This window comes from Lytechinus variegatus, chromosome 4 (genome assembly GCF_018143015.1).
Source record: "Lytechinus variegatus isolate NC3 chromosome 4, Lvar_3.0, whole genome shotgun sequence".
Taxonomy (NCBI): domain Eukaryota; kingdom Metazoa; phylum Echinodermata; class Echinoidea; order Temnopleuroida; family Toxopneustidae; genus Lytechinus; species Lytechinus variegatus.
Genome location: NC_054743.1, coordinates 42296631 through 42324342, shown reverse-complemented (window position 1 = coordinate 42324342; position 27712 = coordinate 42296631). Strand labels below are relative to the sequence as shown.

Here is a 27712-nt window from a genome sequence, read left to right as displayed (position 1 = left end):
GGAGACAGGATCAGGATAATTGTATGGCGGATTCGTACTAGGACTGTAAGTTTTTAAGGAATTGCTTTATGTCTGGCCAATGCAGTTTATTACCTTTTGAGGGATAAAAAAGTTGTACATGTATCAAGTTAACTGTTACGATGGTTAACACGAATCGGGGCTCCGCCGCGCCCGCGCTGCGCCGGAGAGAGAGCAGTGTGCACCAGCTCCGTGGCAGCGGAGCTCAACAGGCCAGCCCAGGCGCGCCAGGGTAGGGCCCGGTCTACCGCCCTGTACCGGTACCTGGAGCCTATTGCACGAAAGGGTCTTTCCAAGTCCAAGGACCGAATTTAAATTCGTGTCGCCCATCTTTTAATATGATGCGCTGTATGCGGGATATTTCTGAAATGCATGATAAACGATAGACCAAAAGCTTCGGTCTCTGTTTTGTTGGTTGTAGCTGAACTTCGTTGGCTTCACTCACCAAATAGTGAAATAAAGAGACCGAAGTTCTAGCGCGATCTGTACAGGGCCCCTGTCAGGGGACTCAATGGCCATGTGTTTATGTACTTCAGATCGGATAAAACGGGGAAGTGAATTTGCGCGACAGCCGAGGTAAGTCACTGTTTTTGTTCCTTTTAACTTCATTTTTCTCCATTTTTTGGCAATTAATGCCAAGAGGGAATATAAATTTGTATTTTAGTCACGTTAGTTTTCAAAAATTTTATTCATTAAAAAGACAAAAATTGAAAAGCCCCGATGGGGGGATTTTGCAAGTCCCCTAATGGTGGCTGCACGATAGCAAGCCGTCTGTGTACGAGGAGAAATTTAAAAAAAAATGTTAGAAAACTCCTCGAAACAGACGGCTGCCAGCTGTCTAGATAAACGAATGAAATTTGTTAGCTAGCATTTAAATAAATTTGTATACAATTTCTCAGGATATTCACATCATTCATGAACAAAGATTTTGTTTACTCAAATTTTTATTAAAATGAAATGTTTGCAGGTAGGCCTAGGCCTACTCGTAATATTTCATTTAAAATGCGTTTCACATGGTGCATCATAATAAATGGGCGACAAGAAAGATGGTTCTTGCAAAGACCCTTTCGTTCATTCGGCCCCTGGACCTCAAGTGATCGTGCAGGTTCCACTCCACTTCACTACCGCTACGCTCCACCTACCCGAACTCAGGCCCGGGCCTGAACCTCAAGGTGGTGAACTAGCTCAGATACACCGAGTGGCAAAGTGGGAAAAATGTATATTTATTGTATGATTATGTTGAAATGGCATCAAAAAAAGAAGAAAAGCTTAACGTTAGGCCTAATTTCTTACTTTCCACCCTAATTTCGCTCCATATCCATCCTCCATTTAGCTTCAAAATTGGTGATTTTAGAGCCAACTTGGACTCTGGAGTTCCTCACATATATAAATATAATTGTGATCATCAATTCAATTGACAGATAATAGTTTGTATTCTTTTTCATTTCAGATATCAGGATGAACGAATTTAAATTTTCAATGCAGATTCAACGCTGCACCCGAGAAATGAGCATCAGACTCACATTGCAAACGCTTTTGGTTATGTCCTCATTATGCATTCCTACGACCTCTGGGTTAATGACCCCTGGTATGATTCGAAGGATGGTTACGGCTGGTCTACCTCCTCTTCAACCTCAAATCCAGGGTGAAGTATCCACAACATGCAAAGCTGATCTTGCTGCAGTTATATTAACAGAGACAGATGAACTTCAACTAGGTGTGTAAACTCCTGACAAGGCCAAATTTCTCTTTCAAAAAAGATTTACGATAATAAGGGGGAGGGGGGATAATGTTATGAGTACGTCATGTTAAGGTTTGTACAGAGCAGGCCACTGAATATTTATAGTCTGTGTGTCTCTGCAAACCATCTTCACGTTAAATTCTTATTGTCAGATCTTTCTTTCATATGATCTGCCAATACAAAGCCAAGGAAGAAGGCAATTAATACCTTGAAATGAAGAAGCAAAGAACATAACTCGAAGCCAATGTTTATGATAAACTTTCCAGAAGAAATAAACAACACCCCCCATGATGGCTTATGTACTCATACTGCACAACCGATTGTAAGGATCAGGATCATCAACTCATAAAATACAGATGGGCTAGTAATAGGAGTGGATCCAAGGTTTTCCAAATGGGGGGGGACGTTTTTTCTTAAAAGTTTTGACAAGCCCCCCCCCATATCTTAATGTGCATATGCAGGACATAGTCCAGTAAAATCATTTTCATGGCTCTCAAAGTCAAAAGGGGAAGGGGGAGGGGAGCGCGGGCCAGATTCGCTACGGGCTAGTAAGGACAAGGTTACATAGATCAGGGTGACCAAACGTCCCATATTTCCCGGGATTGTCCCGTATTTTGCTCCTTTGTCCCGGCGTCCCGACAAACCCTTCCCGGGACGCCTATTTGTCCTGTATTTCAAAATTTTGAACAAAATATAGTTAAAACATTTGAAAGTGACAAATTTTCATCAAGGACCCAACAGATGACGAAGCACCAACAAAAAATCGATGCATGTAATTAAACTTTTGCTAAGTTCAGCGGCGATTTTCTTTTGCCAGCCCTCTGGCCTACTGCCTATGTGTGGTAGGCTACTAGCTAGGCATATAGGATCGGAACAGATTCTCAATGGTGCAAACAGTCCCTCGCATGATAAACAGTTTTTCCACTAAAATAATCACAAAATCGGCGGGAAATTTTTATGATTACATTAATACATAATGGATCCTCACTTAGATTACTGATTTGGTGATGTAATCGGTGGAGCAAGTTATTGAGTTTTCACAACTAGATCTAGCTATTTCAGTTTGCCTTTTGAGTCTTGTGATCTGCGCGAACTTATAATGGGATGGGAGAGATGCCTGTGCATGATGCCACAATGTTTCATATAATTTTTATTTCTTTAAGACAATGTTTCACTATTAAATTTGTTTTCTAAAACACTTTATTTTTTTAATATGTAAAAAAAAAACACCAAATATAATTAGGATTTTTGTTATGTGATTGGATTTTTGTTTGCTTGAAGTTTAATTTTTTTCTTCTTTCTTCCTTATCTATCCTTTCTTCACCCTTCTATCATTCCTGTTTTCCTTTTTTGGGTTCCTTATATCTTTATTCCTGATTATTCTTTCCTGATCCTTTCTCTCTCTCTCTCTTCATTTTTTTCTTTCATTTTTTTTAATTTCCTTTTTTATTTCCTTCATTTTTCTTTCCTTAAACTTTTATTTGCTTCCTTCTCCCTTCCTCTCCTTTTTCTTTTCGTTCTTTCTCCGGTTCCATCCATTATTTTCTGTTTTTCCCACTCTCCTCCCTTCATAAGTTCCTCTCTCTCTTTCATCCTTTCTTTCATTCCTTCCTTCCTCCCTTCCTATTTTTCTTCTTTCTTAGTTTCTTTCAAAGAATGAAAGAAACATTTTTTCTTTCCTTCATTCTTTCTTTCCTCCTTGTGACTACTTTCTTTTTCCCTTTTTTCCCTTATTTTTTTTTTCACAAATTTATTCATCTTCCCTTCCTTTCTTTTTTCTTTCTTTATACATTTCAACAAATGACGGAAACCTTATTTTTTCTCTCTTTTATTTTTTTATATTATTTTATTTATTCCCCTAAATTTTCCCCTTAATTTTTGTCTTTCTTTCTTCTCAATTCATCTCTTTTCTTTCGTCTTTTGATTTTCTCCTTCACTCTTTCGTTCTCCCTACCTTCCAATTCCTTATAATTTTTTTTCCACAAGTCTTACACTGTGTAGCCTTCTTTGTTGATCTTTTTATTAAGACCTATATGTAGCTCGGTCGATCCGCTCATGCAGCGTACCTTTGTCCCGTATTTCATTTGGTAAAATCTGGTCACCCTGACATAGATCTACCTGGCAGTCTGTCACACAATGGGATGTCCACAATTCTCGTTGAATCAAAACTATTTATTTGTATACATGTACATATTCTGACTCTTTTTGTATTCATGTCTGGTAGTCCTCTGACAAGCTTTCTCATTATCAAGATCAAAATATTTATGAAAAGAATGCATTGGATAAAAACATGTCTATTGGGTATGTACATATATTTGAAATTAAAAAAAAATGATATTTTGGAATGATTTCTCTGCAATGTTAAAATAAGATCTTTAAAGCAGTTTCCTTGTTGATTGAGGATTCTGTTTCATCCAAGAGATGGTATGTTGATGAATTGTGGCAATGTGCTTTTTTATATATATATCATTTAGTTCCTTGAACAGTTTTCAGTAGTAATCTTAAGTCACAAAATTATTGAAATGATGTACCCAAATCAGCTGACAGTAATTTCCTTCAGAGTTCTAGCATGATTGAAAAATACCCAGAGCTTCATATATGATTAGAGGTTTCCAGAAATGATTAAAATATATTGTTGCAAAGGTTTGCAAATAACAAAACTATATAAAAAAAAATGCCCCCCCATATACATGTACTATATCTCATATGGTACTGATGAAATGTAATTTTTTTTTGTATTTCAGTTGTTGATGCCATTGGTAAACCTCAGTCAGGTCTTATGCATGGTAATCTTGCTTGGCTGGGCCATTTTGATGAATGCAATAGTATTCCTGATTTCAACTACTGCCTATCAACCTTACAGATCCAACTGCCTGCTAATGCTACCAATATACCCAATGCATATGGAGTAAGTACATATATATGTAATTCATTTGAAATTTTAATTTAATTTTATATAAACTAACTACATGTAGGCCTACTATATGTATGTTCCACACATTCCCATTGCAAAATAATGATTAAAATGGACCAACATGTGATTGTTGAGATGTATAATTACTGTGTACATGTAGCATATGCAGTATTTGAAATAAAATGATGATGCAGTTCTGTAGAAAAAAATGAAGAAATATAAAAATGAAAAAAAATCAAAGAACAGTAATGCTATATTTAGTATTGTGCAAGTGACCCTCACATTTTAATCAGACAAATGTTATTTTTAAATCTCAACTGTTGTGTTGATTCCCTTGAGGTAAATAGGGACCTGGCAGGAATTGACCCTCATGTTTCAGATGTTTGTGGTTTTGAATCCCAGCCACTGTGTTATTTCCATTAAGATGCAAGAAATTTATCCATATTGTGCTGCACTCAACCCAGGTGAGGGGACCTGGCACAGATTAATTCTTTGTGCAGAATGTACATGCAGAAGGGCCGAACAGCTGCTCTGCTATAAAACAAGCCATGGTAATAATGCTGTGGTATTGGAGAGCACCGAGAGACGTGATTGTTAATATTTATGTAAAAATGATCTTAATAACGATAATTATTATTTTATGAAAAAAAATCCATCAACATTTCAAAGTTCATGTGCAGTCACTAGTGTATCCCACAATGTAATGTGTAACAACCATGTACATGTAACAGTTTGGAATATCATGGACAGAGGAAACTGAGGAGAATACTCTTAGTATATCATACACTGCACACATGCATGTAATCTCATGGCTACAAATGTATCTGTCACATAAAAGTGCATTTAACCTTCACATGCTGTTCATATTTTATTAAAAAGTAAATATCAATACCAGAATGCATAACCATGGTGCCGCTTTGAAAATAAAAGTATTCAATCATGAGAAGCATGGGCACTTTATGAAGCCTGTTTTTAATTGGCATGTGATCTGAGAAATTTATGGTAGTGGACTTTGATCTCTGAATGTCCTTACACGTATTAATCACGTGAACACCTTATTGTCTCCTTTGAAGTGGATCATTAAAAAAGTTGCTCAATAGCTTGATCTTTGTCAACTACAAATGTATTGGGTTCATAAAATGTTGATTTAAAAAATGGCTATTATGATATGAACTTTGTCTCCTTAAAGTGATCCATCATGTGGCAAAAAACAATATAACTTTGTGCACGCACACGGCGGTACCGGTATATTACATTATATGTACAGAGTATATTGTTGAATGGCCATCATAACTTTGAAAGTTTATGAATGTAGTTCATGTAATGTGAACATAAGGGTAATCAAGTATCACTGATATCTTGCACAAGTCTTCGGTCACATGATCAAGGTCAAATGTCAGGGTCATTGAACATAGTAATTTATCATCATATGAATGGTGTTAATTTTTGTGAATAATTACTCTATCTTCCTTCTCAAAGTCTGCCAGGGTGCTACTTATGCACTTGCCCGATTGCCCGGGGCAAGTGAAAATTAGAGTCGGGAAAGTTTTTTTAATTAAAGAGCAAAACTCTCACAGTAGATTGACCAAAATTAGGGTCGATATGATATATTGACCCTAATTATGGTCATGGCAGGCTATTAATAAAAACCACTTTGCAAAAAGAAATGCAATAACAAAGTATGTCAGTTCATGTCATGTCAGAGAAAAAGTCAGTAGTTAATAAAACCGCAAAACTTTCTTTTGAAAAGGTAAAACTTTTTTTTCAATGATTTCTTTTCAGGCAAGTGAAATAGATTTTTGGGCAAGTATATTCCAACTATTTAAAAATTTACTCGCCCGAATGGGCAAGTGCTTCTAAAAAGTTATGTAGCACCCTGTCTTTACTGCTGTTATACTGAATTGTGTAATGCATGATAGACTGCCAGATGCGCTTCACTTGTTTCATCCACATGATGCTTTTTTACAATTTGAATTTAACATAAGATATTCACTGTGCCCTCTCTGTATTAAAGGTTCAAAGTGATCGCATATGTGGGAAAGTTAATATCTGAACTGTTTGTAATCATATTGTATGCTTGAGAATTGGTATTTTACCATTTGAAGTGAAATTACAGTATTCTGAATACATTCTTAGTTTTGTAATCTCTATTTGATAGCAAATTGCATCCACCCAAACATGTTTTGAATTGAACAGAGCTCTACACTCCACAGGCACCATATGAGGCCACCATAGAGAAAATCATATGTGTTCCTTGAACATCTGACGATGATGATGAAGATGAGGATCATGATGACTGTGATGATGATGATGACTGTGATGATGATGATGGTGATGATGACAATGATGATGATGAAGAAGATGATAAGGATGATGAGGATGAAGATAACGAGGGTGATGAAGATTATGATGAAGATGATGATATGATGAGGATGATGAATGGTGTACATGATGATGATGATGGTGTTGGTGGTAAGGATAATTATGATGATGATGATGATGACAATATTGCATATGAATTCAAGCATGTATCCAGAATCAGATCATGGGCCCACTTGTCTGGGGACAATAGTGACTCTTATGCTTGCCCATGGGCAAATACGTTTCTTTGTCATAGTTGATGCTGGATATGCTATCTGAATTTACCTACATGTGTTTTCTTTCTTTCCTACAAATAGGCATCAAATTTAATGTGGGGACTGTGTGTACCTGAATCATGCTCGGATTCAGATATAGTATTCTCTCTTCAAGACTTTATAGGTAAGAAATTCTAATTATTGCACACTTTTGTATTAAATGCTTTCTAGAGATCCAATTGCATGAACATGAAAAGAAATAAGATAAAATGGAATGTGAAAAATTGAATGAAACAGAAATTACTTCGAGAAAGCAGTGTATTTTCAATGCATTGCTAATAAGCCAGTTTGGAGTTCCATTCTGCGCATGATCAGAAGAAGGTCATTCAGACTAAAAGTGATATGGTGGTTTGATATCTAATGAGATAATAAAGCACCAACTTTGATGTGTTGATTATTCCTATATTCTTTTGAATTTTGTTTTTCATTAGATCCACACAAAAAACTTGCGACTGGTATTTCACAGCTGGCCAAGTACATGTATTTAATCCCATTATTTATTTAATTTTTTCAAATGAAATGTATGATTATGTTTTATGGATATTTTTGTAATATCACATATTTTAAATAACCTAATTTACACTGGTCAATGCAGAAACAAAGAATTTTCAATAAATCTAATATATTTGTTTTAACTCATCCAATGCAATTGTGTTGAATATTAAATTGAACTTTATCTTTGATAATCGTAATGCAGACTCATAATTGATAGACACTTTTGACCTAAATTTGCTTTTTTATTGAATCTAAAAATTGTGCAGTATGTATCTTGATGTTGAACTTTTCTTTTTTCCAATCAGAGTTGGTTGAAGCTCCTTTCAACATATCTGCTGTGAATGCATCATCTGTTGTCTGTGCTCAAGAGCCGCCTATACCATACAATAATACAGGCTTCATAGTTGTTACGTAAGTAAAATGTCCACATCTGCAGTTCTACCACAGTATTGTGGTTTTATGGTATTCCAGGCTGAAATGATATTATTGAACTGATTAAACATAAAATCAGACATACAAAACACTGAATTTCATCAGAATTGGACAAGGAATAACAAAGTTATTATAGAGTGATACATTATTTCCAGTTCTTCATAAAAATGCAATATGCCTGCTTATGATGATATTCTTTTTATTTTATTGTATGAAATTATATTTATTAAAATTTTATCCTCCAAGAATTAATGAAAAAATAGATTGACTACTGATTTTATGTGTAAGATATTCATTGCTGCAACTTGTTTTTTGCAAGGTAGACATAAGCCATACATGTACACATACATGTATGTATGAAAATATAAAATAGTTTTGATTTCAATGTGACAAAAGAATAGGGAAGTGGGGACATGACATCATCAGCCCACCTATTGCCTATTCAGTATGGTATAACTGCTTTCATACTCTTTTTCTAAAGTTTAGAATTAAACAATTTTTTTGCAGCAGTTTGCTCTTTGAATATTAGTTTTTTTTATTTAGAATAATTATTTTCAGCTCAGAGTACCCCTTCAGCATTCAGGAGAAAGTTTCTATTTCTTTTTAAATCCAGAATTATATCAAATTTTCCAAATTTACCAGCATGAAAAAATAAAAAGAATAGAATAAAAAAGTCCCATATATTCTTTGCTTATTAATATGTATATCAGTATCTTTTGTTGACCTCCCCTTCTCAACCCAAAATGATTTGAAGGACAACAAGCACTAAACCATATAGCAATGTGGTGAAACCATGCGTCTTTCTTCCGAGAATTCTGCAAGCAGCTTTTCACTACCAATTCTCACACCTCATCATAGACATTAAATGGAGAATGCAAGAAAGCCGCTATGAAAAGGCTCTTAGTGCCTTTAAAGCAGGAATTCATTTTTGTTTGTACTGTTCTTTTTGTTTGGTAATATGCTGATTGAAAGAAAAATCCTGATTTACATGTGTGTAGTGCAAAAAATATGTGCATTTATTTTTCTGCACTGTAAGAGCTCCTTACATGTAGATCATTGCTTGGAAAACAAAATTAAAAAAGGAAAAAAAAAGTTTGAAAATTTAAGTATTGATGGGTCTTACTTTTTAGTAAAGCATAATGTTGAATGTTTTACTCAGGGAGAAGTTTAATTTCAAATGGTAAGTTATTCCACAATCTTGGGGCTTCGCAAGCATATTTTTTGTTCATTCTTTACGTCTTTTGTAAAAAAAATCCTGAGACCCTTTGCATTAGATTAACTTTGCCATCCAAGGGTAATAGTGAGCCATTCGGTAATACCATTGTAACAACATTCAACAGCCAATCAGCAGAATCAAGGATTTCACTTAAAGAGGCCACAAAGGGAGAATGGGAGAATGCAGGCATTGCTTGGATTAGATTTGATGCCAAAATCTATGCTTCTAAAATTGATTTATTACCCTACATGTATATGTTTCAAATTTCGTGCTGTTAATAGAAGTCATCAAATAGCCTAACTTATTGGAGAGCTGAGCAGTCAGTAGTACACGTAGACTCCCAGCTAAAGCCTACATGTCATTGGGTGTTCTGAAATCGGCGCCGGTATATATCTAGATTGGTCTGTGAGAGGGATTAGATGATAGGCTCCCCAATCAGCCGGGTAAACACGAATGGAACCTTATTTTCACTTTCAGTTTCTACATGTACGAATGATACAGGATTTTTATTTTGGTTTCACAATTATGAGACCCGGTGGGTGTTTCATAAAGCTGTTCATAAGTTACGAGCGACTTTATGAACGACTGGTGCTTTCTTCTTGTGGTAAATGTCATCCACCAAATTTTGATTGGTGATTATTTAGCGCATAAGAAAGGTTCACCAGTCGCTCTTAAAGTAGCTCTTAACTTAAATTCGAACAGCTTTATGAAACACACACCTGTTCAGATTCTAGGTCTGAAAATTATTGAGAACTTTAGCTACCTGAAATATTATTTTCCTGAGTCAAATTTTGACTTTCCGATATTTTCATTAATTGCATTAGTCGACTGAATTACATGACAAATTATGTGTAAAGTAAAAGCCTTCTTCAAATTGTGTTAACGTCTCACGATTCAGCCCTTTGCAGTTGCAGTTATTGCATTCAACAGGGTTCATTTCTTTGTAAGGAATGTGAAATGCATGATTTGTACTGAATGTGTTCCTCTGTTGTGAGAAATGTTTCTCAAGGCTGCTTTACAATGTGGAGCAGTTAGGTTGAAAGGATATGCACTAAGAATTGTTTTGCTATCGGCCTTTAATGCCACTGCAGCGAAACTTGATGTCGGATCACGAAAATCGCAGTCTGGGAACATGACCACTGAACCACGAGATTACACCTGAAGGTTATTAGCCCACAGCTGATGCATGATGGGAGAGAAGTAAATTTCAGCTGCATTTAACTTTGTACACTATTCACCTGTACACCTGGGGACCGTTTCATCAACATTTTTGTCTGACAAGCTGTCAGATCTGACATCTTTCCTTGATTCTGATTGGCTGAGATGCACTGTTACTATAGTAACTGTCGGATAAAATGGGACTTGTCGGATAAAACGTCTGACAAGTCCTTTCATGAAACGCTCCCCTGGATGTATCTAACCAAGCACAATATTTTTGTATATACGTACATGTATCTGGTGGTTTTTTATTTAATTAATATTTCTTTTTGTAAAGGTATCATTTTACAGTACGTGGGATATCTATCCATTAACTTTTATGGCTTTTATTGTATATTGTGATACCTGTTTTCTTTGGTTAGTTCAAGGTCTGTTTTGTTTCTGACTGGTTTATTCTTTCCATGTTTATAGTTCATCCCCATTACTCTCCTATAGGTGTTTTCCCCTCCAATATATGCTTAGATGACGTAGTAACAACATATTTTATTAATTTTATAATCTACCTCTACATGTAAATAACCAATTTTAACACCATTACTCATTGTATTTTTTGATGTTGACATACATGTAGATTACATAATGTAACATTCATGAAACATGTGATATAACCTCTGGTGTACAGCTTCTTTAGAGGGACAGGGTAGTGTTGTATAAAACTAATCAATAAATTATCTCTCTCTACCAACTAAATTGCTGTATTTTAGGAGGTTATAATAACATATATGGTGAATGGTGTTGATTTTTTACCTGATTGCTACAAAAGCATGAATGCTTGTACACAAGCAACCAGAGGACCGATGGCTTAAAGGACAAGTCCACCCCAACAAAAACTTGATTTGAATAAGAAGAGAAACATTCAACAAGCATAACACTGAAAATTTCATCAAAATCGGATGTAAAATAAGTACCGGTAGGTTATGACATTTCAAAGTTTTGCTTCATTTCACAAAAACAGTTATATGAACGAGCCAGCTACATCCAAATGAGAGAGTCGATGATGTCATTCACTCACTATTTCTTTTGTTTTTTGTTGTTTGAAATATGAAATATTTTGATTTTCTCGTCATTGTCATGTGAAATGAAGTTTCATTCCTCCCTGAACGCGTGGAATTCCATTATTTTAACATTTTGTGCTTCAGGCAAGGAGGTCCTAATCGTCAAATTCGTAAAAATTGAAATATTGTATAATTCAAACAATAAAAAACAAAAGAAATAGTGAGTGAGTGACATCATCAACTCTCTCATTTGGATGTAACTGGCTCGTTCATATAACTATTTTGTTGAAAATTATAAGCGAAACTTTGAAATGTCATAACTTTCTTATTTTACATCCGATTTTGATGAAATTTTCAGAATTGTGCTTGTCTGATTTTTCTCTATTGATTCAAATCAACATTTTTCTGAGGTGGACTTGACCTGTAAGGTCCTCTCTCAGGGACCTGGTAATGAGGATAAATGCTTACCAAAGGGCACTAGGGCATCAAGTGGGATTCAAATCCTGGTCACCAGAACCTGAAACCCCCGCTCTACCAACTGAGCTATCGTGCCTCCACATATACATTAATAGATCATAACTTTCAATCGACAGATTTTTTTAAATAGGTCCCAGAAAAGCATAAACTAAAAATATGTTAAGATATGATCCTTATGTCTATCCATAGTCTTGTGTACCATTTAAAATCAAAATGACCAGGCTTTGTTGTATGGACTTTGGAGTCTGAACCAATAACTTTTGATGCAGTACAGTACATGTATGTATGCTAAACATTGGAAGAATTGAAAGTATAAAAATATTTTGGATACTGCAGACGTTCATTGCAAATTCAGTGTTGCTTGTTCAATGCTAGAAATACTAAAAGGAAGCAATTTCACAGTAATCGTTAAATTTTCTGTGTGGTGAAAACATTTAAATCAATATTATACCTTTGAAATTAGTGAATTTGAAACTTCTGAATTTCTTCCTCATTCTCTTTTGCTGATCAATACATAAACTTTAAAGTGAAAATGCAGCAATAAATGAAATTACTGGTGTTTGGAATTTAGAATGAGAAAAAAAATACATGCCACAATCCTGAATTTTCTTCCCTCATGTTAAGTTTTCCCTTCTCTTGTTTTTGATATTTTTAGGTCATTTCTTGCAGTTGTTGTTGCCCTAATGCTGCTTGGTGCATTCCTTGATAAGACACTGCGTTCTATTGACTACAAGCCACCACCTGCCAACCTTCCCCCCACCCCTCAGCCGTCCGTCAACAGGTACATCAGACTGGTGGATGCATACCCCTACCAAAGGATGAGAGACGTCGGTAACGATACGCAGCAGGTGGAGCCAGAGCAGCAAGAGGGGCAGCAAGAGATAGAGGAGGAACCCACTGGTGAGATCTTTTCTGTTCCTGCCTTTCATTTCAAAATAGCCCGGGTTGTATGGGGTTATTAAAGTAAGTAAAGGAGTTATACTTATCGCACCAAGTTAAACTAATGGAGCACCAATGTTTTACTAAAAAGAAGTCAATTCTGTCTGTGAATCATGGGCATTTGTGCAGTGTCTAATCTAGGCTGAGGCTGCAGCGTTTGTCTTTGCCTTTATACAAGGATGATGCTGTTTCGCGAAATGTCGGCAATAGTCTGATATGGAGAGACTATTAAATGTGGCTGTGAAGCAGCCACTTCGTTTACAATCCGGTCTTGCATTATATGTTGTTTTATCAACCAGGGGTCGTAGTGAAAAGCTCTCACTGGACATTCGTTGATAAAAGGAATACAACAAATAACCTAAGATCTGAGCGTTAAGATGGTGGCTTCTTTGAAAACCTTCAATGTAGGAGAAAGGCAAAGACAAAGGCTTCACCCTCCACTTTTGTTATAGGCTACATGTTTGTACAACCAAACATTGCATGCCCCTGTAAAGCACATGGCTCAAAGAATGGAGGATGTTCGATATACATGTATGTTGAAATTTTTAGAATTTTGTAAACGATAGAAATTGCCAAAAGAGAGTACTAGTTTTAAGTATTATGTTGATTGTAAAGCTTACTGTCTTGCTCTGCACGGAAACTCTATTCATTCCTACTTGTTGCAACTAAAAACAATAGAATGAACCCTGTTGAATACTGTACACCACATATGACATTGTCTCTATTTCAATAAATGTATAAATTTATCCATCTATTTCATCAGCCTGTACCAAATTCTGGCATCAGTTTGTGCTTTCATTCGCTGTCAACCGCAACTTGGCCAAGCTGCTTAGTGCTAGGAAAACAGAGGGCAGTATATCATGCCTAAATGGAATTCGGGTCATCAGTATGACCTGGGTCATTATGGGTCATGTGATGTCCTTTGTCCAAGGAACTGGTATAGTAGGTAGGAATATTGATATTTCATTGATATCTCGTGCCTCACATAAATTGTTTACATTTTTTTGTATTTTTGCAGTTTATTTGTTAAAAAAAAATTAAAATTTTGATTATGGGGGGGGTGATTCATTTACTGCCAAGTTCTCAGCTATTACTGCCTGAATTCAACTTTAATAACCTTTTTAACATGTGGCCTATTGCATTCATTACAAGAGTATGCTTCATGAAAATCCCATATATGTCTCTGGTTTTGTTAAATTTTCAATTATTGAATGAAAATTACTTCCATCAGGATTTATGAATGTGAATAGTAAAACAAAAACAAAAAATTTAATTATGCATAGCAATTTGGCGCAAAAGATTCAAATTTCTTATTTTTCTTACAATTTATGTATATAAAATGAAATTTAAACTTGTGTTTCTAATTCTTTCAATCCAAAATTTATCAGTGTGATTATCAATTCTTGACATTAGAAACATGGGGACATTGTTTTGGAAAACAGTCTTTACAAAGTTACATTGTACACCCACAAAGGAATTTTCCATGATGTGCTATTTGTTATAAATCTGAAACAGTGATGCAATTCTTTAACAGTACTTACGTGTAGGTCTCTTTTTAAAGGAATCAGTTGGAGAAAAAAAAAGGCAGAGTCCCCCAACTTTGGATGTAGCAAGGCTGAAATGTGCAGTACTCGAAGATGTAGAGTCATGTAAAATGTGACTGTTAAATATTTTGACGATGTTACTATATATATTTGGATGCAAGACATGAATTCTTGCATCCAAATATCTCATGAAGAGATGATGATATCTTTACCCAGCATTTCTCATTGAATTCTTTTTGTGATTTGTTCCCTGATTTACAGCTAACCCTCTTTTTGCCTTTGGATTCCTCAGCCATTTTGGCTTTCAAGCCATCTCCAATGCATTCTTCTCTGTTGACTCATTCTTCTTCCTCAGGTAAAGTAGCATTTTCCTTTTCACCCTAATTGATAATGGAATAGCCTTCTCAATTCCTGGGATTGAAGAGGTGCACTGTACTCGCCGCCACCTCTTTTGAGAGAACTCCACTGGTTGCCTGTGCATCAAAGAATTTCATTCATTCTGTTAATAGTATATAAATCATTAATCGTTCAAGCCCCACATTACATCACAGAATTACTCAAACTTTAAACCCAATTACATAGTCAAAGCCTGCGTAGTTCCAAAGATAGATTATTGTTCCAGATCCCCTTTCACAAAACAAAAGGTACACTTGGTGATCGTACATTTGCACTTGCTGCCCCCAAACTATGGAATAGCCTCCCAATTGACATAAGAAGCTCTCCATCATTGAGTCTCTTCAAATCAAAATTAAAAATATCTCTTTTTAGTTGAGAAAACTTGCTGTGTAGATTTAAGTAAAATGAGCTCTGAACAAGCACAGCTGAGTATATTCATATAAAAGCTGCGCTATACAAATTAATGTTTATTATTATTTTCCTTGCGAAGATCATCAATGTAATTTTGCATGAAGTTCTCAATTGCTTTTGGCTAAATTGGCGTTGTCCCAAATATTTGCTGATATCACTTCACACAGCAAATAGAAGCGGAGTCAACCTAAGATCTTTTAGCAGCAGCCGAAGCATACGCAAAATGAACTGTCACACTCAGAAAATCGCATCTCAGTACACATCCTATAACTTTGTGTCAATGGGCAGCAAGTGCCGCCTGCAGCGCGTACGTACATCCAACAGCGCCCTCTCGAATCCTGGGAATGTGCACTTTTTTTGTGTCCTGTATGACATACTGTATTTCATTTCAGCTGTAAAGGATATGTAATCGAGCCTAGTAAAATATTTGTTCTTGCTCTCCTGATGCTGCATGAGGAGCACCATCAATCAATAAAATATTTAATTATTTTAATGTCAAAAAGATGTATAATATTGTCAAAAATGTCCTGTACGACACAGCATGGAATAACCCCATTGAATATAGATTTAACAAATATTAGATAGATAGATAGATAAATGGTTTATTTGGTAAAACTCATGCATCATGGTGGCCTAGCTGATGATCTTGGTACAGTTTAAAATCACAAAAATGGTAGTACAAATATAGATCATCTTCAAGCAAATTGAAATTCCAATCGGGTACAAATTAACTGTAGAATCACCAAACAATCTCCACTATCGAATTAAGAAACATAATAGTTAAAATCAGGTGAAACAAGATTAAATTTTGTCTGCACTAAAAAAGCATTTGGTCGCAGCTTGACATCGCCCTCATTTTTGTCTCGCCTGCGTAGCGGAGCGAGACATAGGTACATGTATCACTATTTCCGGCGTCGGCGTCGTCAACAATTATGTTGTACACCCAATATTTTTCTATAGCATCGAGGTGGGATCACCAAATTCATACCAGAGGTCCATCTCCTGAAGGCACAGCTCAAGTTTGAATATGAGTCGAATTTGAAGAAGGTCAAAGGTCAATGAACTTTCCATGACTGGCACAATCGTGTTGTACACCCAATAACTTTCTATAGCTTTCGAGGTGGGATCACCAAGTTCATACCAGAGGTCCATCTCCTGAAGACACAGGTCAAGTTCGAATATGAGTCGAATTTGAATAAGGTCAAAGGTCAATGAACTTTCCATGACTGGCACTGTGCTATGTTGTACACATAATAACTTTCTATATCTTCGAGGTGGGATCACCAAATTCATACCAGAGGTCCATCTCCTGAAGGCACAGGTCAGGTACGAATAAGAGTTGAATTTGAATAAGGTCAAAGGTCAATGAACTTTCCATGACTGGCACTGCGCTGTGTTGTACACCCAATAACTTTCTATAGCTTCGAGGTGAGATCGCCAAATTCATAACACAGGTCCATCTCTTGAAGGTGCAGGTCAAGTTCAAATGTGAGCCGAATTTGAATAAGGTCAAAGGTCAATGAACTTTCCATGACTGGCACTGTGCTGTGCTGTACACACAATAACTTTCTATATCTTCGAGGTAGGATTGCCAAATTCATACAAGAGGTCCATCTCTTGAAGGTGCAGGTCAAGTTCGAATGTGAGTTGAATTTGATTAAGGTCAATGGTCAATGAACTTTCCATGACTGGCACTGTGCTTTGTTGTACACACAATAACTTTCTATAGCTTCGAAACAGGTATTAAAGATATCTGACTGGTACTGTATGTTCGGATGCTTTTTGCATCTGTTTGTTCCACTAATGGCATGACCTTATCTGTTTGTTCCACTAATGACATGACCTATAGTTTTGACATGCAGTCTCTTCATGACTGCAATGTGCAGGCGAGACAACGCTTGGCGTTTGCCTTTTTATTTTTTGTTATTATTTCATTTCTATTATTGTATTTCATGTTACAGTGGACTACTGGTGGCCTACATGGCCCTTGGGAGGATGGTGAAGACGAATGGAAAACTTCCTTGGCTCTGGTTTTATTTCCATAGATACTGGAGGTAAGTGATGAGGAAATACAGAGCTGCAAACCAGTACGATTTTGGCGTATTTAGTTTGGCATATATATATATATTTTTTTTTACAAAATCGTAATTTATTGAGAAAAATCATCTTTATATGTCTCTATTTCATAAAACTTTAACAAATATGGTTATTGGATCAATGTAATTTCAGGTAACTTGTCTTTTTTTCAATCATTTTGTTAAAACCAGGGTGAGATAAACATATGTTTAAAAAAAAAAAATTTCATCTGCACGAATGTACAGTAATATTCGAACGTTCCGAATATTGCATTCGTTGCAAGTTGAAAAAGTGTATTCAACTCCGCTTTGCGTCGTTGAATAGAAGACTGTTTCGACTTGCACACTCATGCAATATTCGGAACGATCGCACTCATCAACATTGAATATTTGTATATAATTTTCATCCCTGTAATTGATGTAATTGTTTCTTATTTGATAATGTTTTCTGTTGATGAAAATAATACTTGTACTGTACTTAAACGAAAATAATGTAGTAATGAAAATTCATCTACTCTATACTGAGTCAATCGTACTTTGATTAAATCGAGAGTATGTGTGTGATGACTGTAAAGTGAGAAATCTTACAACATGATACTTAGAATAACTGTCTTCTTTGTAAGAAATGTTTCTACTTCAGCACTTTGCCGTTCATTTCATGATAGAATTATTATTAACTTACAGATTATGTTTGAAAAAAAACCAAGATATTTGCTCTGCAGTTTGCATTAATTTTCATATATAATGATTAAAAGTTTGAAGTATGTCATCAAGAAAAGTCTGATCATTTTTTTTTTACCGGTGATTCACTTCTCTGTTACCCGGGCTTTAGCTCAAGCTGCCTTCAAGTACATGCACTTTTAATAGTGCATTCAAGGAATCAATCCTGCCTTACCCATTCATCTCACCTGGGTGGAGTGCAGCACAAGGTGGGTAAATTTCTCGCTGGAGGAATTCACAGCATGGCTGGAATGTGAACCTATGACCCTCTGATTGAAAGACGCAAGTCAGAACCACTAGACCATGATGTCCCAATACCAGTGTGCTTGGAATACGTTAGATGACAATAAACAAATGCCTATTATTCTCTTCTTTGTTTTTTTTTTAACCAGGTTGACTCCTGCATTAGGTATGACGATGCTGATCTCTCTTTATATAAAGCCTTATTTAGGAAGCAGTCCAATTTGGTATGTACAGACAAAAGACGTTGCGTGTGAGCAATACTGGTGGGCGAATCTCCTCTACGTCAATAACTTGGTTCGAAATGCTGGACAGGTAGGTATAATGAATAATTGTTCATATTTATATAGCGCCTTTTCTGCAAGATACAAAGCACCGTCCTTTGAGATGCCATCCCTGGTCAGTATAAAAGATAAAAAAATATTTACAAACAACCAGGCAGTGACGGTATTATTCTACTAACCCTTTGACCTTAAAAGCTGAAATACAGGCTTCAAGTCATGTGATTCGAAAAGCAAAGGTCTTATGTATCAGGTAACCTGTAAAAATGATGTTATTTTAGAGATAATCAATAGATAACTTTAGTTTATAATTTTAAGGTTTTAAAGGTCATCTGGGGGTCAATGGGTCAAGTTCTTGTTCAAACTGCTCTCATTTCTTTATTTCTGCATCCATTATATTGGCACTTTGTACATATGATCCTTGGGTAATACCGCATGTGTGCCCATGAGGGTGATGGGGTCAAAGGTCAGTTAGGTGTCAAAAGGTAAAGTTCTTATTCAAATTGCTCTCATTTATTTATTTCTGCATCAGTTGTGTACAAGTAACTTGGTACAAATAACCATTAATGCTACATGTTTATCCATTAGGATGACAAGGTCAAAAGATCCTATTGCATATTTTATTGATTGCTATATCAGGCAAGACCCTTGGTGTGTGTACCACCTTGTCTGATATCCTGATCATGTATGCACAGGACTTTAATAGAAAAATACTGTCACTGCCTTGTAATTCGTAAATATTTGATCTCCTATGCTGACCAGGGATAGCATCTCAAAGTTATTTGTATCTCATAGAAAAGGCGCTATATAAATATGAAACTAGCAAGTAATTACTGCTGCATTTAGGTGTTACATGTACAGTGTACCTGTAGGACAATTTATCACTCTAAGATAATCGTTGTGATGTTTCACAAAGATTTACCTGTAAGTGTGACTTTAAGTTATACTCAGAAACATTTTATGAACACGTAAATCTCATTGATGGATATGAAGTAGCGCAAGTTTCCTGTGATGTCAGTCATCCAGGTTTTATATCTGTTTAGTCTTCAACTATGTTGGTGGCCAAATTCACCTAGAACTCACAGAGATCCCTCTCATCACCTCCCTCCACTCTACCCTACTCACTGCATTCTCTTCCCTCAGACCAACTCTCCTCCTCCAGGGCCCTATTGCAGAAAGAGTTGTGTTTAAACGCAAGTCAAAATATCAAGCGCAAGTCCCGGATGCTTCATTGGCTGAAAATCAAGTTGCGCAAGATTGAGTTGGGTTTGATCACAACTCTTTCTGCAACGGGCCCCAGTTGTTTCTTTCACGTCTTTGGTCGCCCCCTTTGACCAGCCACCTCAAGTACCCTTCTAAAAAAAAGGATCATTATCCCTCCTCAACACATGCCCATACCAGTGATGATTGACAGATAAAAACTGTGTATTTGGTGTGATATTGTGCTCAAACTCAACACTTTTTAATTGAAGATATTGTTTTCTATTCCGAATTCCAGTGTATCGGATGGGTGTGGTATCTTGCTAATGACATGCAGTTCTTTGTGATAAGCCCTCCCCTGCTGATTATGCTTTACAAGTAAGTGAATGTACAGGTACATTTCTAAATTATATAAACAGTTTAGTGTCGTGTTGCCTCTTCTACTGTCATGGTTTGCCCAACAATCTTCCATTCAAAGATAATGGGTCCATGACATTTGCTCGTCGGCGATTGTTCCACTAGGGATTCCACTCACTAATCAAAAGACTTACTTCGACCCTTGATATAACACTTCACCCTACCCTAAATCTAATCCTACGACTAACATGAAACCCTAATGTAACCCTGACCCTAACCCTACGTCTTAGACGAAATAAAGCCCAGACCAATTGTCACAGGAGCAACTGTCAAGTCACTTACATTACGCCTTTCATGTCATGATCTAAAATACTGAACATAATGCCAAGTCTTTGGCAGCATTTGCATCAATTGTATTTCGGTCACCTTGACAGCAGAGGGTTTTATGAAATCTGCATTTTCCTTTCACATCATAGATGGGTAGCAGGAGATTAGACATTGTGAACTTAAATATTGATAGCCACATTGAACAAGGGTATCATTTGTGTATACCCTATGTACCTTCAGCATCTTGTATGGTGAAAACATGTATATGTAATAAGATAGTATTCAATTAATTGTCATGATTGTTGTTGCTATTATTTTTACTTTTGTTATCATTGTTAATATTACATGTATTATCCTGACAGGGTTCCGATAGCCGGAATTTTGAGCATTGGAGTAATGTGCCTTGCAAGTTTCATCTCCACAGGTGTTCTGATGGCCAAATACAACTTCTCTGCTGTGCTCATGTAAGTAGCATACTTTAATGCATATTTTTCTCTTCAGTTTTCAAAGATAATCAGTAACCAACATGCACATGAGTACAGTGTAGGTAGTCACATATCTTGCATTAATTTTGATATTAGCTATAGCAATGTCCAGGAAATGACTTTGAACAGAAAATCCTACAAAATTTCTGATTTTCTTTCAATTTGTTTTATTCGTCTCAAAAACATAAAAACAAAATATCTGTAGAAATATATGTAACACTACAAACATGACTCAGGTCAATAGAAAAATTAGAATGTGCATGAGTATCATGAAAGAAAAGCAGCTTCCCCCCTAATAATTAAAAAAAAAAAAATCATACATGTTAGACAGATCAAATGATTGATATTTTTCATAAAGCATCTCTGTGGTTACGTTTATCTCCATAGGCAAAGAGATTAATTGTTTCTGCTCACGGAATATTATTTTCTTAGGTGTGTTCGTTAAAATTTTCACATCCATTGTATGTATATTTTTTGTTTTGTTCCTTTTAAAACTTGGTATTTGAGTTGGATTCTCTATTGAAGGTGCCCAAGCACAATCTCTGGGACTGTGGAGCGGTTTTGTATTCGCCACCATCTTCATTACAAAGATCATAGACATAATTTGCATGCAGCTGTCAGTCGTCAGCCAGTCGCGTAGCACTTGCACACATGCAGAGAACACGTATGCTGTGCTGCTTTTGGCTACACCGGCATTGGCCCCCGCATCTGCTGACGTCACTTCACGCTGCAGGAAGCGATGGAGCCAACTAGCCAAGGTCTTTGAACAGCAGTAAACCGGACGCAATTGGAACATGGCATCTGAGTCCGCATCATATAACGTTGGTGTCAACTGGCTGCTGACGCCGTCTGCCACGCATATGTGTGTCCAGGAGCACCCTCTGAATACGGGGATCATCCGCCTTTAATAGCAAATCACTTCAAATTGTATTTCACATGCTTATTTTTACTGAAGCAATTTTTTTCTCTCTTCTAGGGATGCAACGAATCCGCATCAGGATCCAAGCCATTCTTTTAATGAAGTGATCTATGACAAGCCCTACTGCCGCATTGCCCCTTATCTAGTTGGCATGGTGATGGGATATTTTCTCCATCTATATAAGAATAAACCCTTCAAATTGCACCCTGTAAGTGAAATGTTGAAATAATTGAAATGTTACATGAAGGAGTATGCAAAGAATAAGTGTTCGCTAATTATTCTCTATAAACAAATCTCTTTAAACAATTGTAACATGCTTGCTTTCAGTGTTACAATATTTTCATTTTTTTTAGGGATGCAGCGAATACACAAGATCCAAGCCATTCTTTTTTTGATGTGATCTATGACAAGCCCTACTCCCGCATTGCCCCTTATCTGGTTGGCATGGTAATGGGATATTTTCTCCATCTCTATAAGAATAAACCCTTCAAAATGCACCCTGTAAGTGTTTAAATTGTTTAAATGTTATGTGATGGAGTATGTAAATAATTTAAGGATGTTCCACAGTTAGAATGAAACCCATAACATTTTCACAAAATTCTTCAGCGCCTAAATATTCCAAATAATCTCAAAATAACATGGGTTCATGTGCTTGATATTTTGCTATCGAGCTTTGAAGTTTACCCAATGTGACAATCTTGAGAAATGCGCATTCACAAGGTTTGGACATTTGTAGACATCATGGGATCACTACGTTGAGTTTAAACATCTACTGCTTAGTCAAAATCTATGTAAATTTCATCAGATTTGACAGTGCAATTCAGAACTGTGTACTTAAGATGGATAATCATTCATATTGCTATTCGATTGCACTTTAAAGGCTAGCAACACCTTCAGTTCTTCACAATGTTGTAAAAAGAACACAAAAAACTATCTAAAAATATGATTTTTGAACATATTTGCGAAGTACAATAAATGCTGCACCTTTTTCTAAACCCATGTCTTCTCCATTAAAATTTTCAAAATTGTAGAAGGTATACTTACGAGGTATAAACATTAAATAGTAGTGGTTCATGTGTTTGTTTTTGAACTACATGTATCAGCACTTTTGCTGGAGGAAATGAGTTTTTAAAACACCAAATTTGTCCCAAGTGCTATGTATCTTTGTGAGGAAGTATCTCAAACTGATCTACCGTTTATTCAAACTCGAGGTCATATTCGTCATACTTTGCATTAATGCAGAATAAAGTATTCTGAAATTGTAGAGGTATTCAAAAAAATGGTTTCATGGGTAATTCAGCTAATAAGCATAAAATAACAAATCTTATGTGTCATTAGAATGCAGATCAGGGGGGAAATCCACTTATACCTGCAGCTTGTTAATCACATATTCATCCTTTGTGACGTCAAAGTGCATAGCGTAAAAAATATGCGCAAGTCATAATGCGCAAAAAGTGAACTACATGTATGGATGTCCTTAATAGTGTTTTTTGTTATTGTTCAATGTAGATGTATATTTTTACCTACTGAGACAGTCCTAGAACAGATTTTGTAGTCATAAGGTCAAAGGTCATAGTCGCATGTTATGTGTGACATATATTCTATTTCTGAAAAGGAGCAAGGCATACATTTCAACTTCATAAGGTTTTGATACTCAATACAGCTTATTGTTCTGTTCTTAAAGGGAGATTGGAGCGAAGTGATCACCATTTTGTGTGGACTCTCATTGATCACTCTAAATATCTTAGTTTTAAAAGATACATGTACCTTTTGAGATAAATATCAATGATATAGAGAATGAATGAGCCTTCAATTGCATTCATATGGAGAAACTAAAATGTATCTGAGAGGAAAGTGCTTGTTTTGCCTCCTGGTAATACATGTATTTAAGTGTCGTATGAATGTATTGAGAACATTTTTGTTAGTATTCTGGAGGCCTGAGTGATACAGTGACAAATGCAGCCCTTTTCATCTAACTCAGAAAAGATTTGCATGTGTGTACACAGGGGTCCATTATCTTTATTTATCTACTTTAGGGGGGGTGGGTAGATATTGACCCCAGAATGGTCAATTAAATTCGACAGGTGAAAAAATGTTCATTTTTTTGGTGACCTCGGTCTCTGCTGAGCTGGTCTCCGATACAACTGGTATCTTGCTGTGAAACATTTGACTGATTGTCTCATCGTCTAATTTTGTAATTTTTCTTCATTTTTTTGTCGCAGATTGTGGCCGTGATAGGATGGCTCGTTGCTGCCGCAATCGGCATGACGTTGGTGTATGGCTTATACCCTTCCTATCATGGTCATGTGATGAGTACTGCTGAAAGTGCTGCGTATATGGCTCTGTGTCGGTTCGTCTGGGCTGTGTGTCTCTCCTGGGTTGTGTTTGCATGTCATTATGGTTATGGAGGTAGGTATCAAATTCAAAAATTATTGCGGACTATTCAGATTCACATTTTTTTTTCTTAGTTAAACCAGACACAAAAGCAATTATGATACAAAATTTTCACTGAGTAACTTTGTGCCTTTGCATTGTCACAGCTCCCCCCCCCAAACATGTTGCAATTTATAATTATGTGTGTTAGGTGCACAAGGGTTACTGTGTACATTCAACATTATCTTCTAAATTTGAGAAATTTAAATATTAGTCACCATCGAGAGTGTAGTAAATTAAACTAAAAAAAATTGAAAAATACCATTGAGGATTTGATTTCTGAAATTTGGAATCAATGTTATAACCATTGTAAATTTGTGTAATCATTAAACAACAAGTCCACCCCAACAAAAACTTGATTTGAATAAAAAGAGAAAAATTCAACAAGCACAACACTGAAAATTTCATCAAAATCGGATGTAAATTAAGAAAGTTATGACATTTCAAAGTTTCGCTTATTTTTAACAAAATAGTTATATGAACGAGCCAGTTACATCCAAATGAGAGAGTTGATGATGTCACTCACTCAGTATTTCTTTTGTTTTTTTATTGTTTGAAATATGAAATATTTTGATTTTCTTGTCAATGTCATGTGAAATGAAGTTTCATTCCTCCCTGAACACGTGGAATTCCATTATTTTAACATTTTGTGCTTCAGGCAAGGAGGTCCTAATCATCAAATTCGTAAAAATTGAAAAATTGTATAATTCAAACAATAAAAAACAAAAGAAATAGTGAGTGAGTGACATCGAATCTCTCATTTGGATGTAACTGGCTCGTTCATATAACTATTTTGTGAAAAATAAGCGAAACTTTAAAATGTCATAACTTTCTTATTTTACATCCGATTTTGATGAAATTTTCAGCATTGTGCTTGTTTGATTTTTCTCTCTTGATTCTAATCAACATTTTTCTGGGGTGGACTTGACCTTTAACAAACCCAGCACTTATTTTTCTGTGTTTAATACATGTAGTATTGAGCTGACTACCAGCCCTATGTCATTGTATAAATGTCTTATTCTACCCCACTTTGATTATTGTTCACATATTTGGAGAAATGCAGGGAAAACCCAAATTAATTGTCTCATTGTAATGCAGAATAGAGCCCTTCGTATTGTGCTCAAAGTAGATTCCTTGTTCAGCACATCAGCATTATACATCAAATTGAATTCTGAACCAATCGTCCTTAGATGGAAAACAGCAAGCAATTGTATTAATATTTATGTTACTCAATAAGCTTGTACCGCAGTTTATATGTAATAGGATTAGTCTTAAGCAACATTTTAATGAATCTTGATGATCCTTTTTTACCAAAATTAAAAAAAAATGTGTTACAATTGTGTTTTGGTTTTTCTGTATTGATTTTGTTTCTGTTTTGTTTCATCCTTCCTCTTTGGTTTTGTCTAAAGGTTTTTGCTGTAATTATTTTTACTTTGTTATGATTTATTTATTCTTTATATTTGTATATTGCACGGCCTCTCTGAAAACCAGCCATTGGCTGATCGAGGGCTTTTTACTGTGTTTAAATAAAATCAAATAAAAAATCCAATCAAATGTCCCATTGCATAGAAATATAATTATTGTATCTTTGCTGTTATACTAATTACCATGGTAACAAGGCTTTGGAGGCATCAAATTGATGGTATAATTTTGTTTCCAGTTAGTCTGTCATTTCCAAGCTTGTTCTACTTTTTTCTCCATAGGTTGGATCAATGACTTCTTGAGCTGGGAACTCTGGATTCCGATGAGCCGCTTGACTTACTCTGCCTATCTCCTTCATCCCATCATCATCTCTATTTACAATTTCAATTTTAGCAACAACTACTTCTACTCCATCTATATGCTGGTGAGTATGTTTGGTTCAATATGTATTTTGTACCAAATTGTTTTTGCATTTTCATCACATTGCATGTATGACTGGAATATGTTCTTAAGTCCTAAATCAATACATAGAGATATATCTCTGAGCACAAGAAAGGGACACCAGTCGTGTATACATTTATTTGTATCTAATGAACAGCTTTATGAAACAACCAACGGATATTAACGATGTAAGCAAATTTGCATGCATTTTTTCTATTGTTTTTTAATGAAAATTGAATTTTCAATCATCTTTAGTTTAGGAAACACAGGTTTTGTTTAACAATTGTAGAATCTCCAGCATTTATTCTTTTGTGGAATTTGGCTTTCAACTCTTATTCTATTATTATTGTTGTGAATGTACCTTACACAATATAGTTTGTTTTTATTACGTGTTCAGGCATTTGAGATCACCTCCATAGTAACGATGGCCTACCTTGCAGCTATTCTCTTAGCAGTTACCATTGAATTTCCTCTTGGGAACCTGGAAAAGTTCTTTATGCCCCTGGCAGAAAAGAAGACAAAATGATCTGGTGCCCTCTTGTGCTTCTTCAAACTGCCATTGAGGGATCATATCTAAGGTTTGAAAGAGAACAGGCATTTGATGAAACTGCCAATAAATTCTTGTAAAGGAGGACGAACTTAAAGGTTTTTCCTTCAATCAAATTTCAGAACAAATTCAACAAATAATTTTGCTTTCTTACTTTCAGCACAAGAAAATTTTCTGTGAACACTGGCATACATGTATGTATATGATTTTATTACAGAACCAAATCTTTTAGAAATGAATGGCTTCATGACAGTTGTCCTCCCCCCCAACCTGTGTGACAAATGCTTTAATGGAAAATTTTGTGTTTAGCTGAACAAAATCTGACCCAATACCCAATCCTTATCATCAAACCACAAACTATTTTGGGCTATAATTGGACCTCCCCAGATATAATTCCTGATAGATTAAGCCACCTGAGCACCCCCCTTCCTTCCTAGAAACCCCCATTTGGGAGGGGAGGGGATTTCCTAAAACCACCCAGAAATAGATGTGCCTAACTAAACATACAGTATGAAAGTCTTGGGTTTGATTCCATACCTTGCCCAACCTTTCACTTTTAAAAGCAAGACATCCTACAGCTTGTTTATGAACTGTTTTTATCATGTATGGAATAAATGAATATGGTGTGGGCAATATTGTTACAGGAGTACATGTAATTATCTCAGGAGAAAGGGTTGTGTCTCAGCGATCAAATTATTGCATTGGATCAATGAGAAATACTTTTTAAAAAATGCTGGCCTTATCACCAGTCTGAAAATGGAGAGTCTCACCCTTAAAAATTTGAAATAGGTTGGCATTCCATAGGCAATTTGAGTTACTTGACTGCTAAGTTT

The 27712-nt window shown here is 35.8% G+C and overlaps 1 protein-coding gene across 2 annotated transcripts; it reads left to right on the top strand.

Annotated features, from left to right (window-relative positions):
• On the top strand, nt 1–27474 carry LOC121414093 (nose resistant to fluoxetine protein 6-like). 2 transcript variants are annotated; one of them, XM_041607155.1, is made up of 16 exons: nt 1–45; nt 1469–1735; nt 4504–4667; nt 7352–7433; nt 8110–8215; nt 12798–13042; nt 13845–14027; nt 14887–14980; nt 17394–17486; nt 18620–18782; nt 20247–20326; nt 20995–21096; nt 22390–22537; nt 24259–24445; nt 26173–26315; nt 26730–27474. In XM_041607155.1, exons 2-16 carry the CDS (start codon nt 1477–1479, stop codon nt 26856–26858), a joined length of 2178 nt encoding a protein of 725 aa, XP_041463089.1. In that variant the 5' UTR covers nt 1–45; nt 1469–1476; the 3' UTR covers nt 26859–27474. The 2 variants fall into 2 exon arrangements, with proteins under 2 accessions (XP_041463089.1, XP_041463088.1); XM_041607154.1 differs by lacking the exon at nt 22390–22537 and adding an exon at nt 22094–22244.
• Nucleotides 27475–27712: the final 238 nt, after the last annotated feature.

Excerpts from the sequence above, each read along its gene's own strand:
- LOC121414093 (XM_041607154.1), top strand. The coding sequence starts at position 1,477 with ATGAACGAATTTAAATTTTCAATGCAGATTCAACGCTGCACCCGAGAA. Across the intron at positions 13,043-13,844 it reads GATAGAGGAGGAACCCACTG|CCTGTACCAAATTCTGGCAT; the intron begins GTGAGATCTTTT and ends CTATTTCATCAG. Across the intron at positions 21,097-22,093 it reads AACTTCTCTGCTGTGCTCAT|GGATGCAACGAATCCGCATC; the intron begins GTAAGTAGCATA and ends TCTCTCTTCTAG.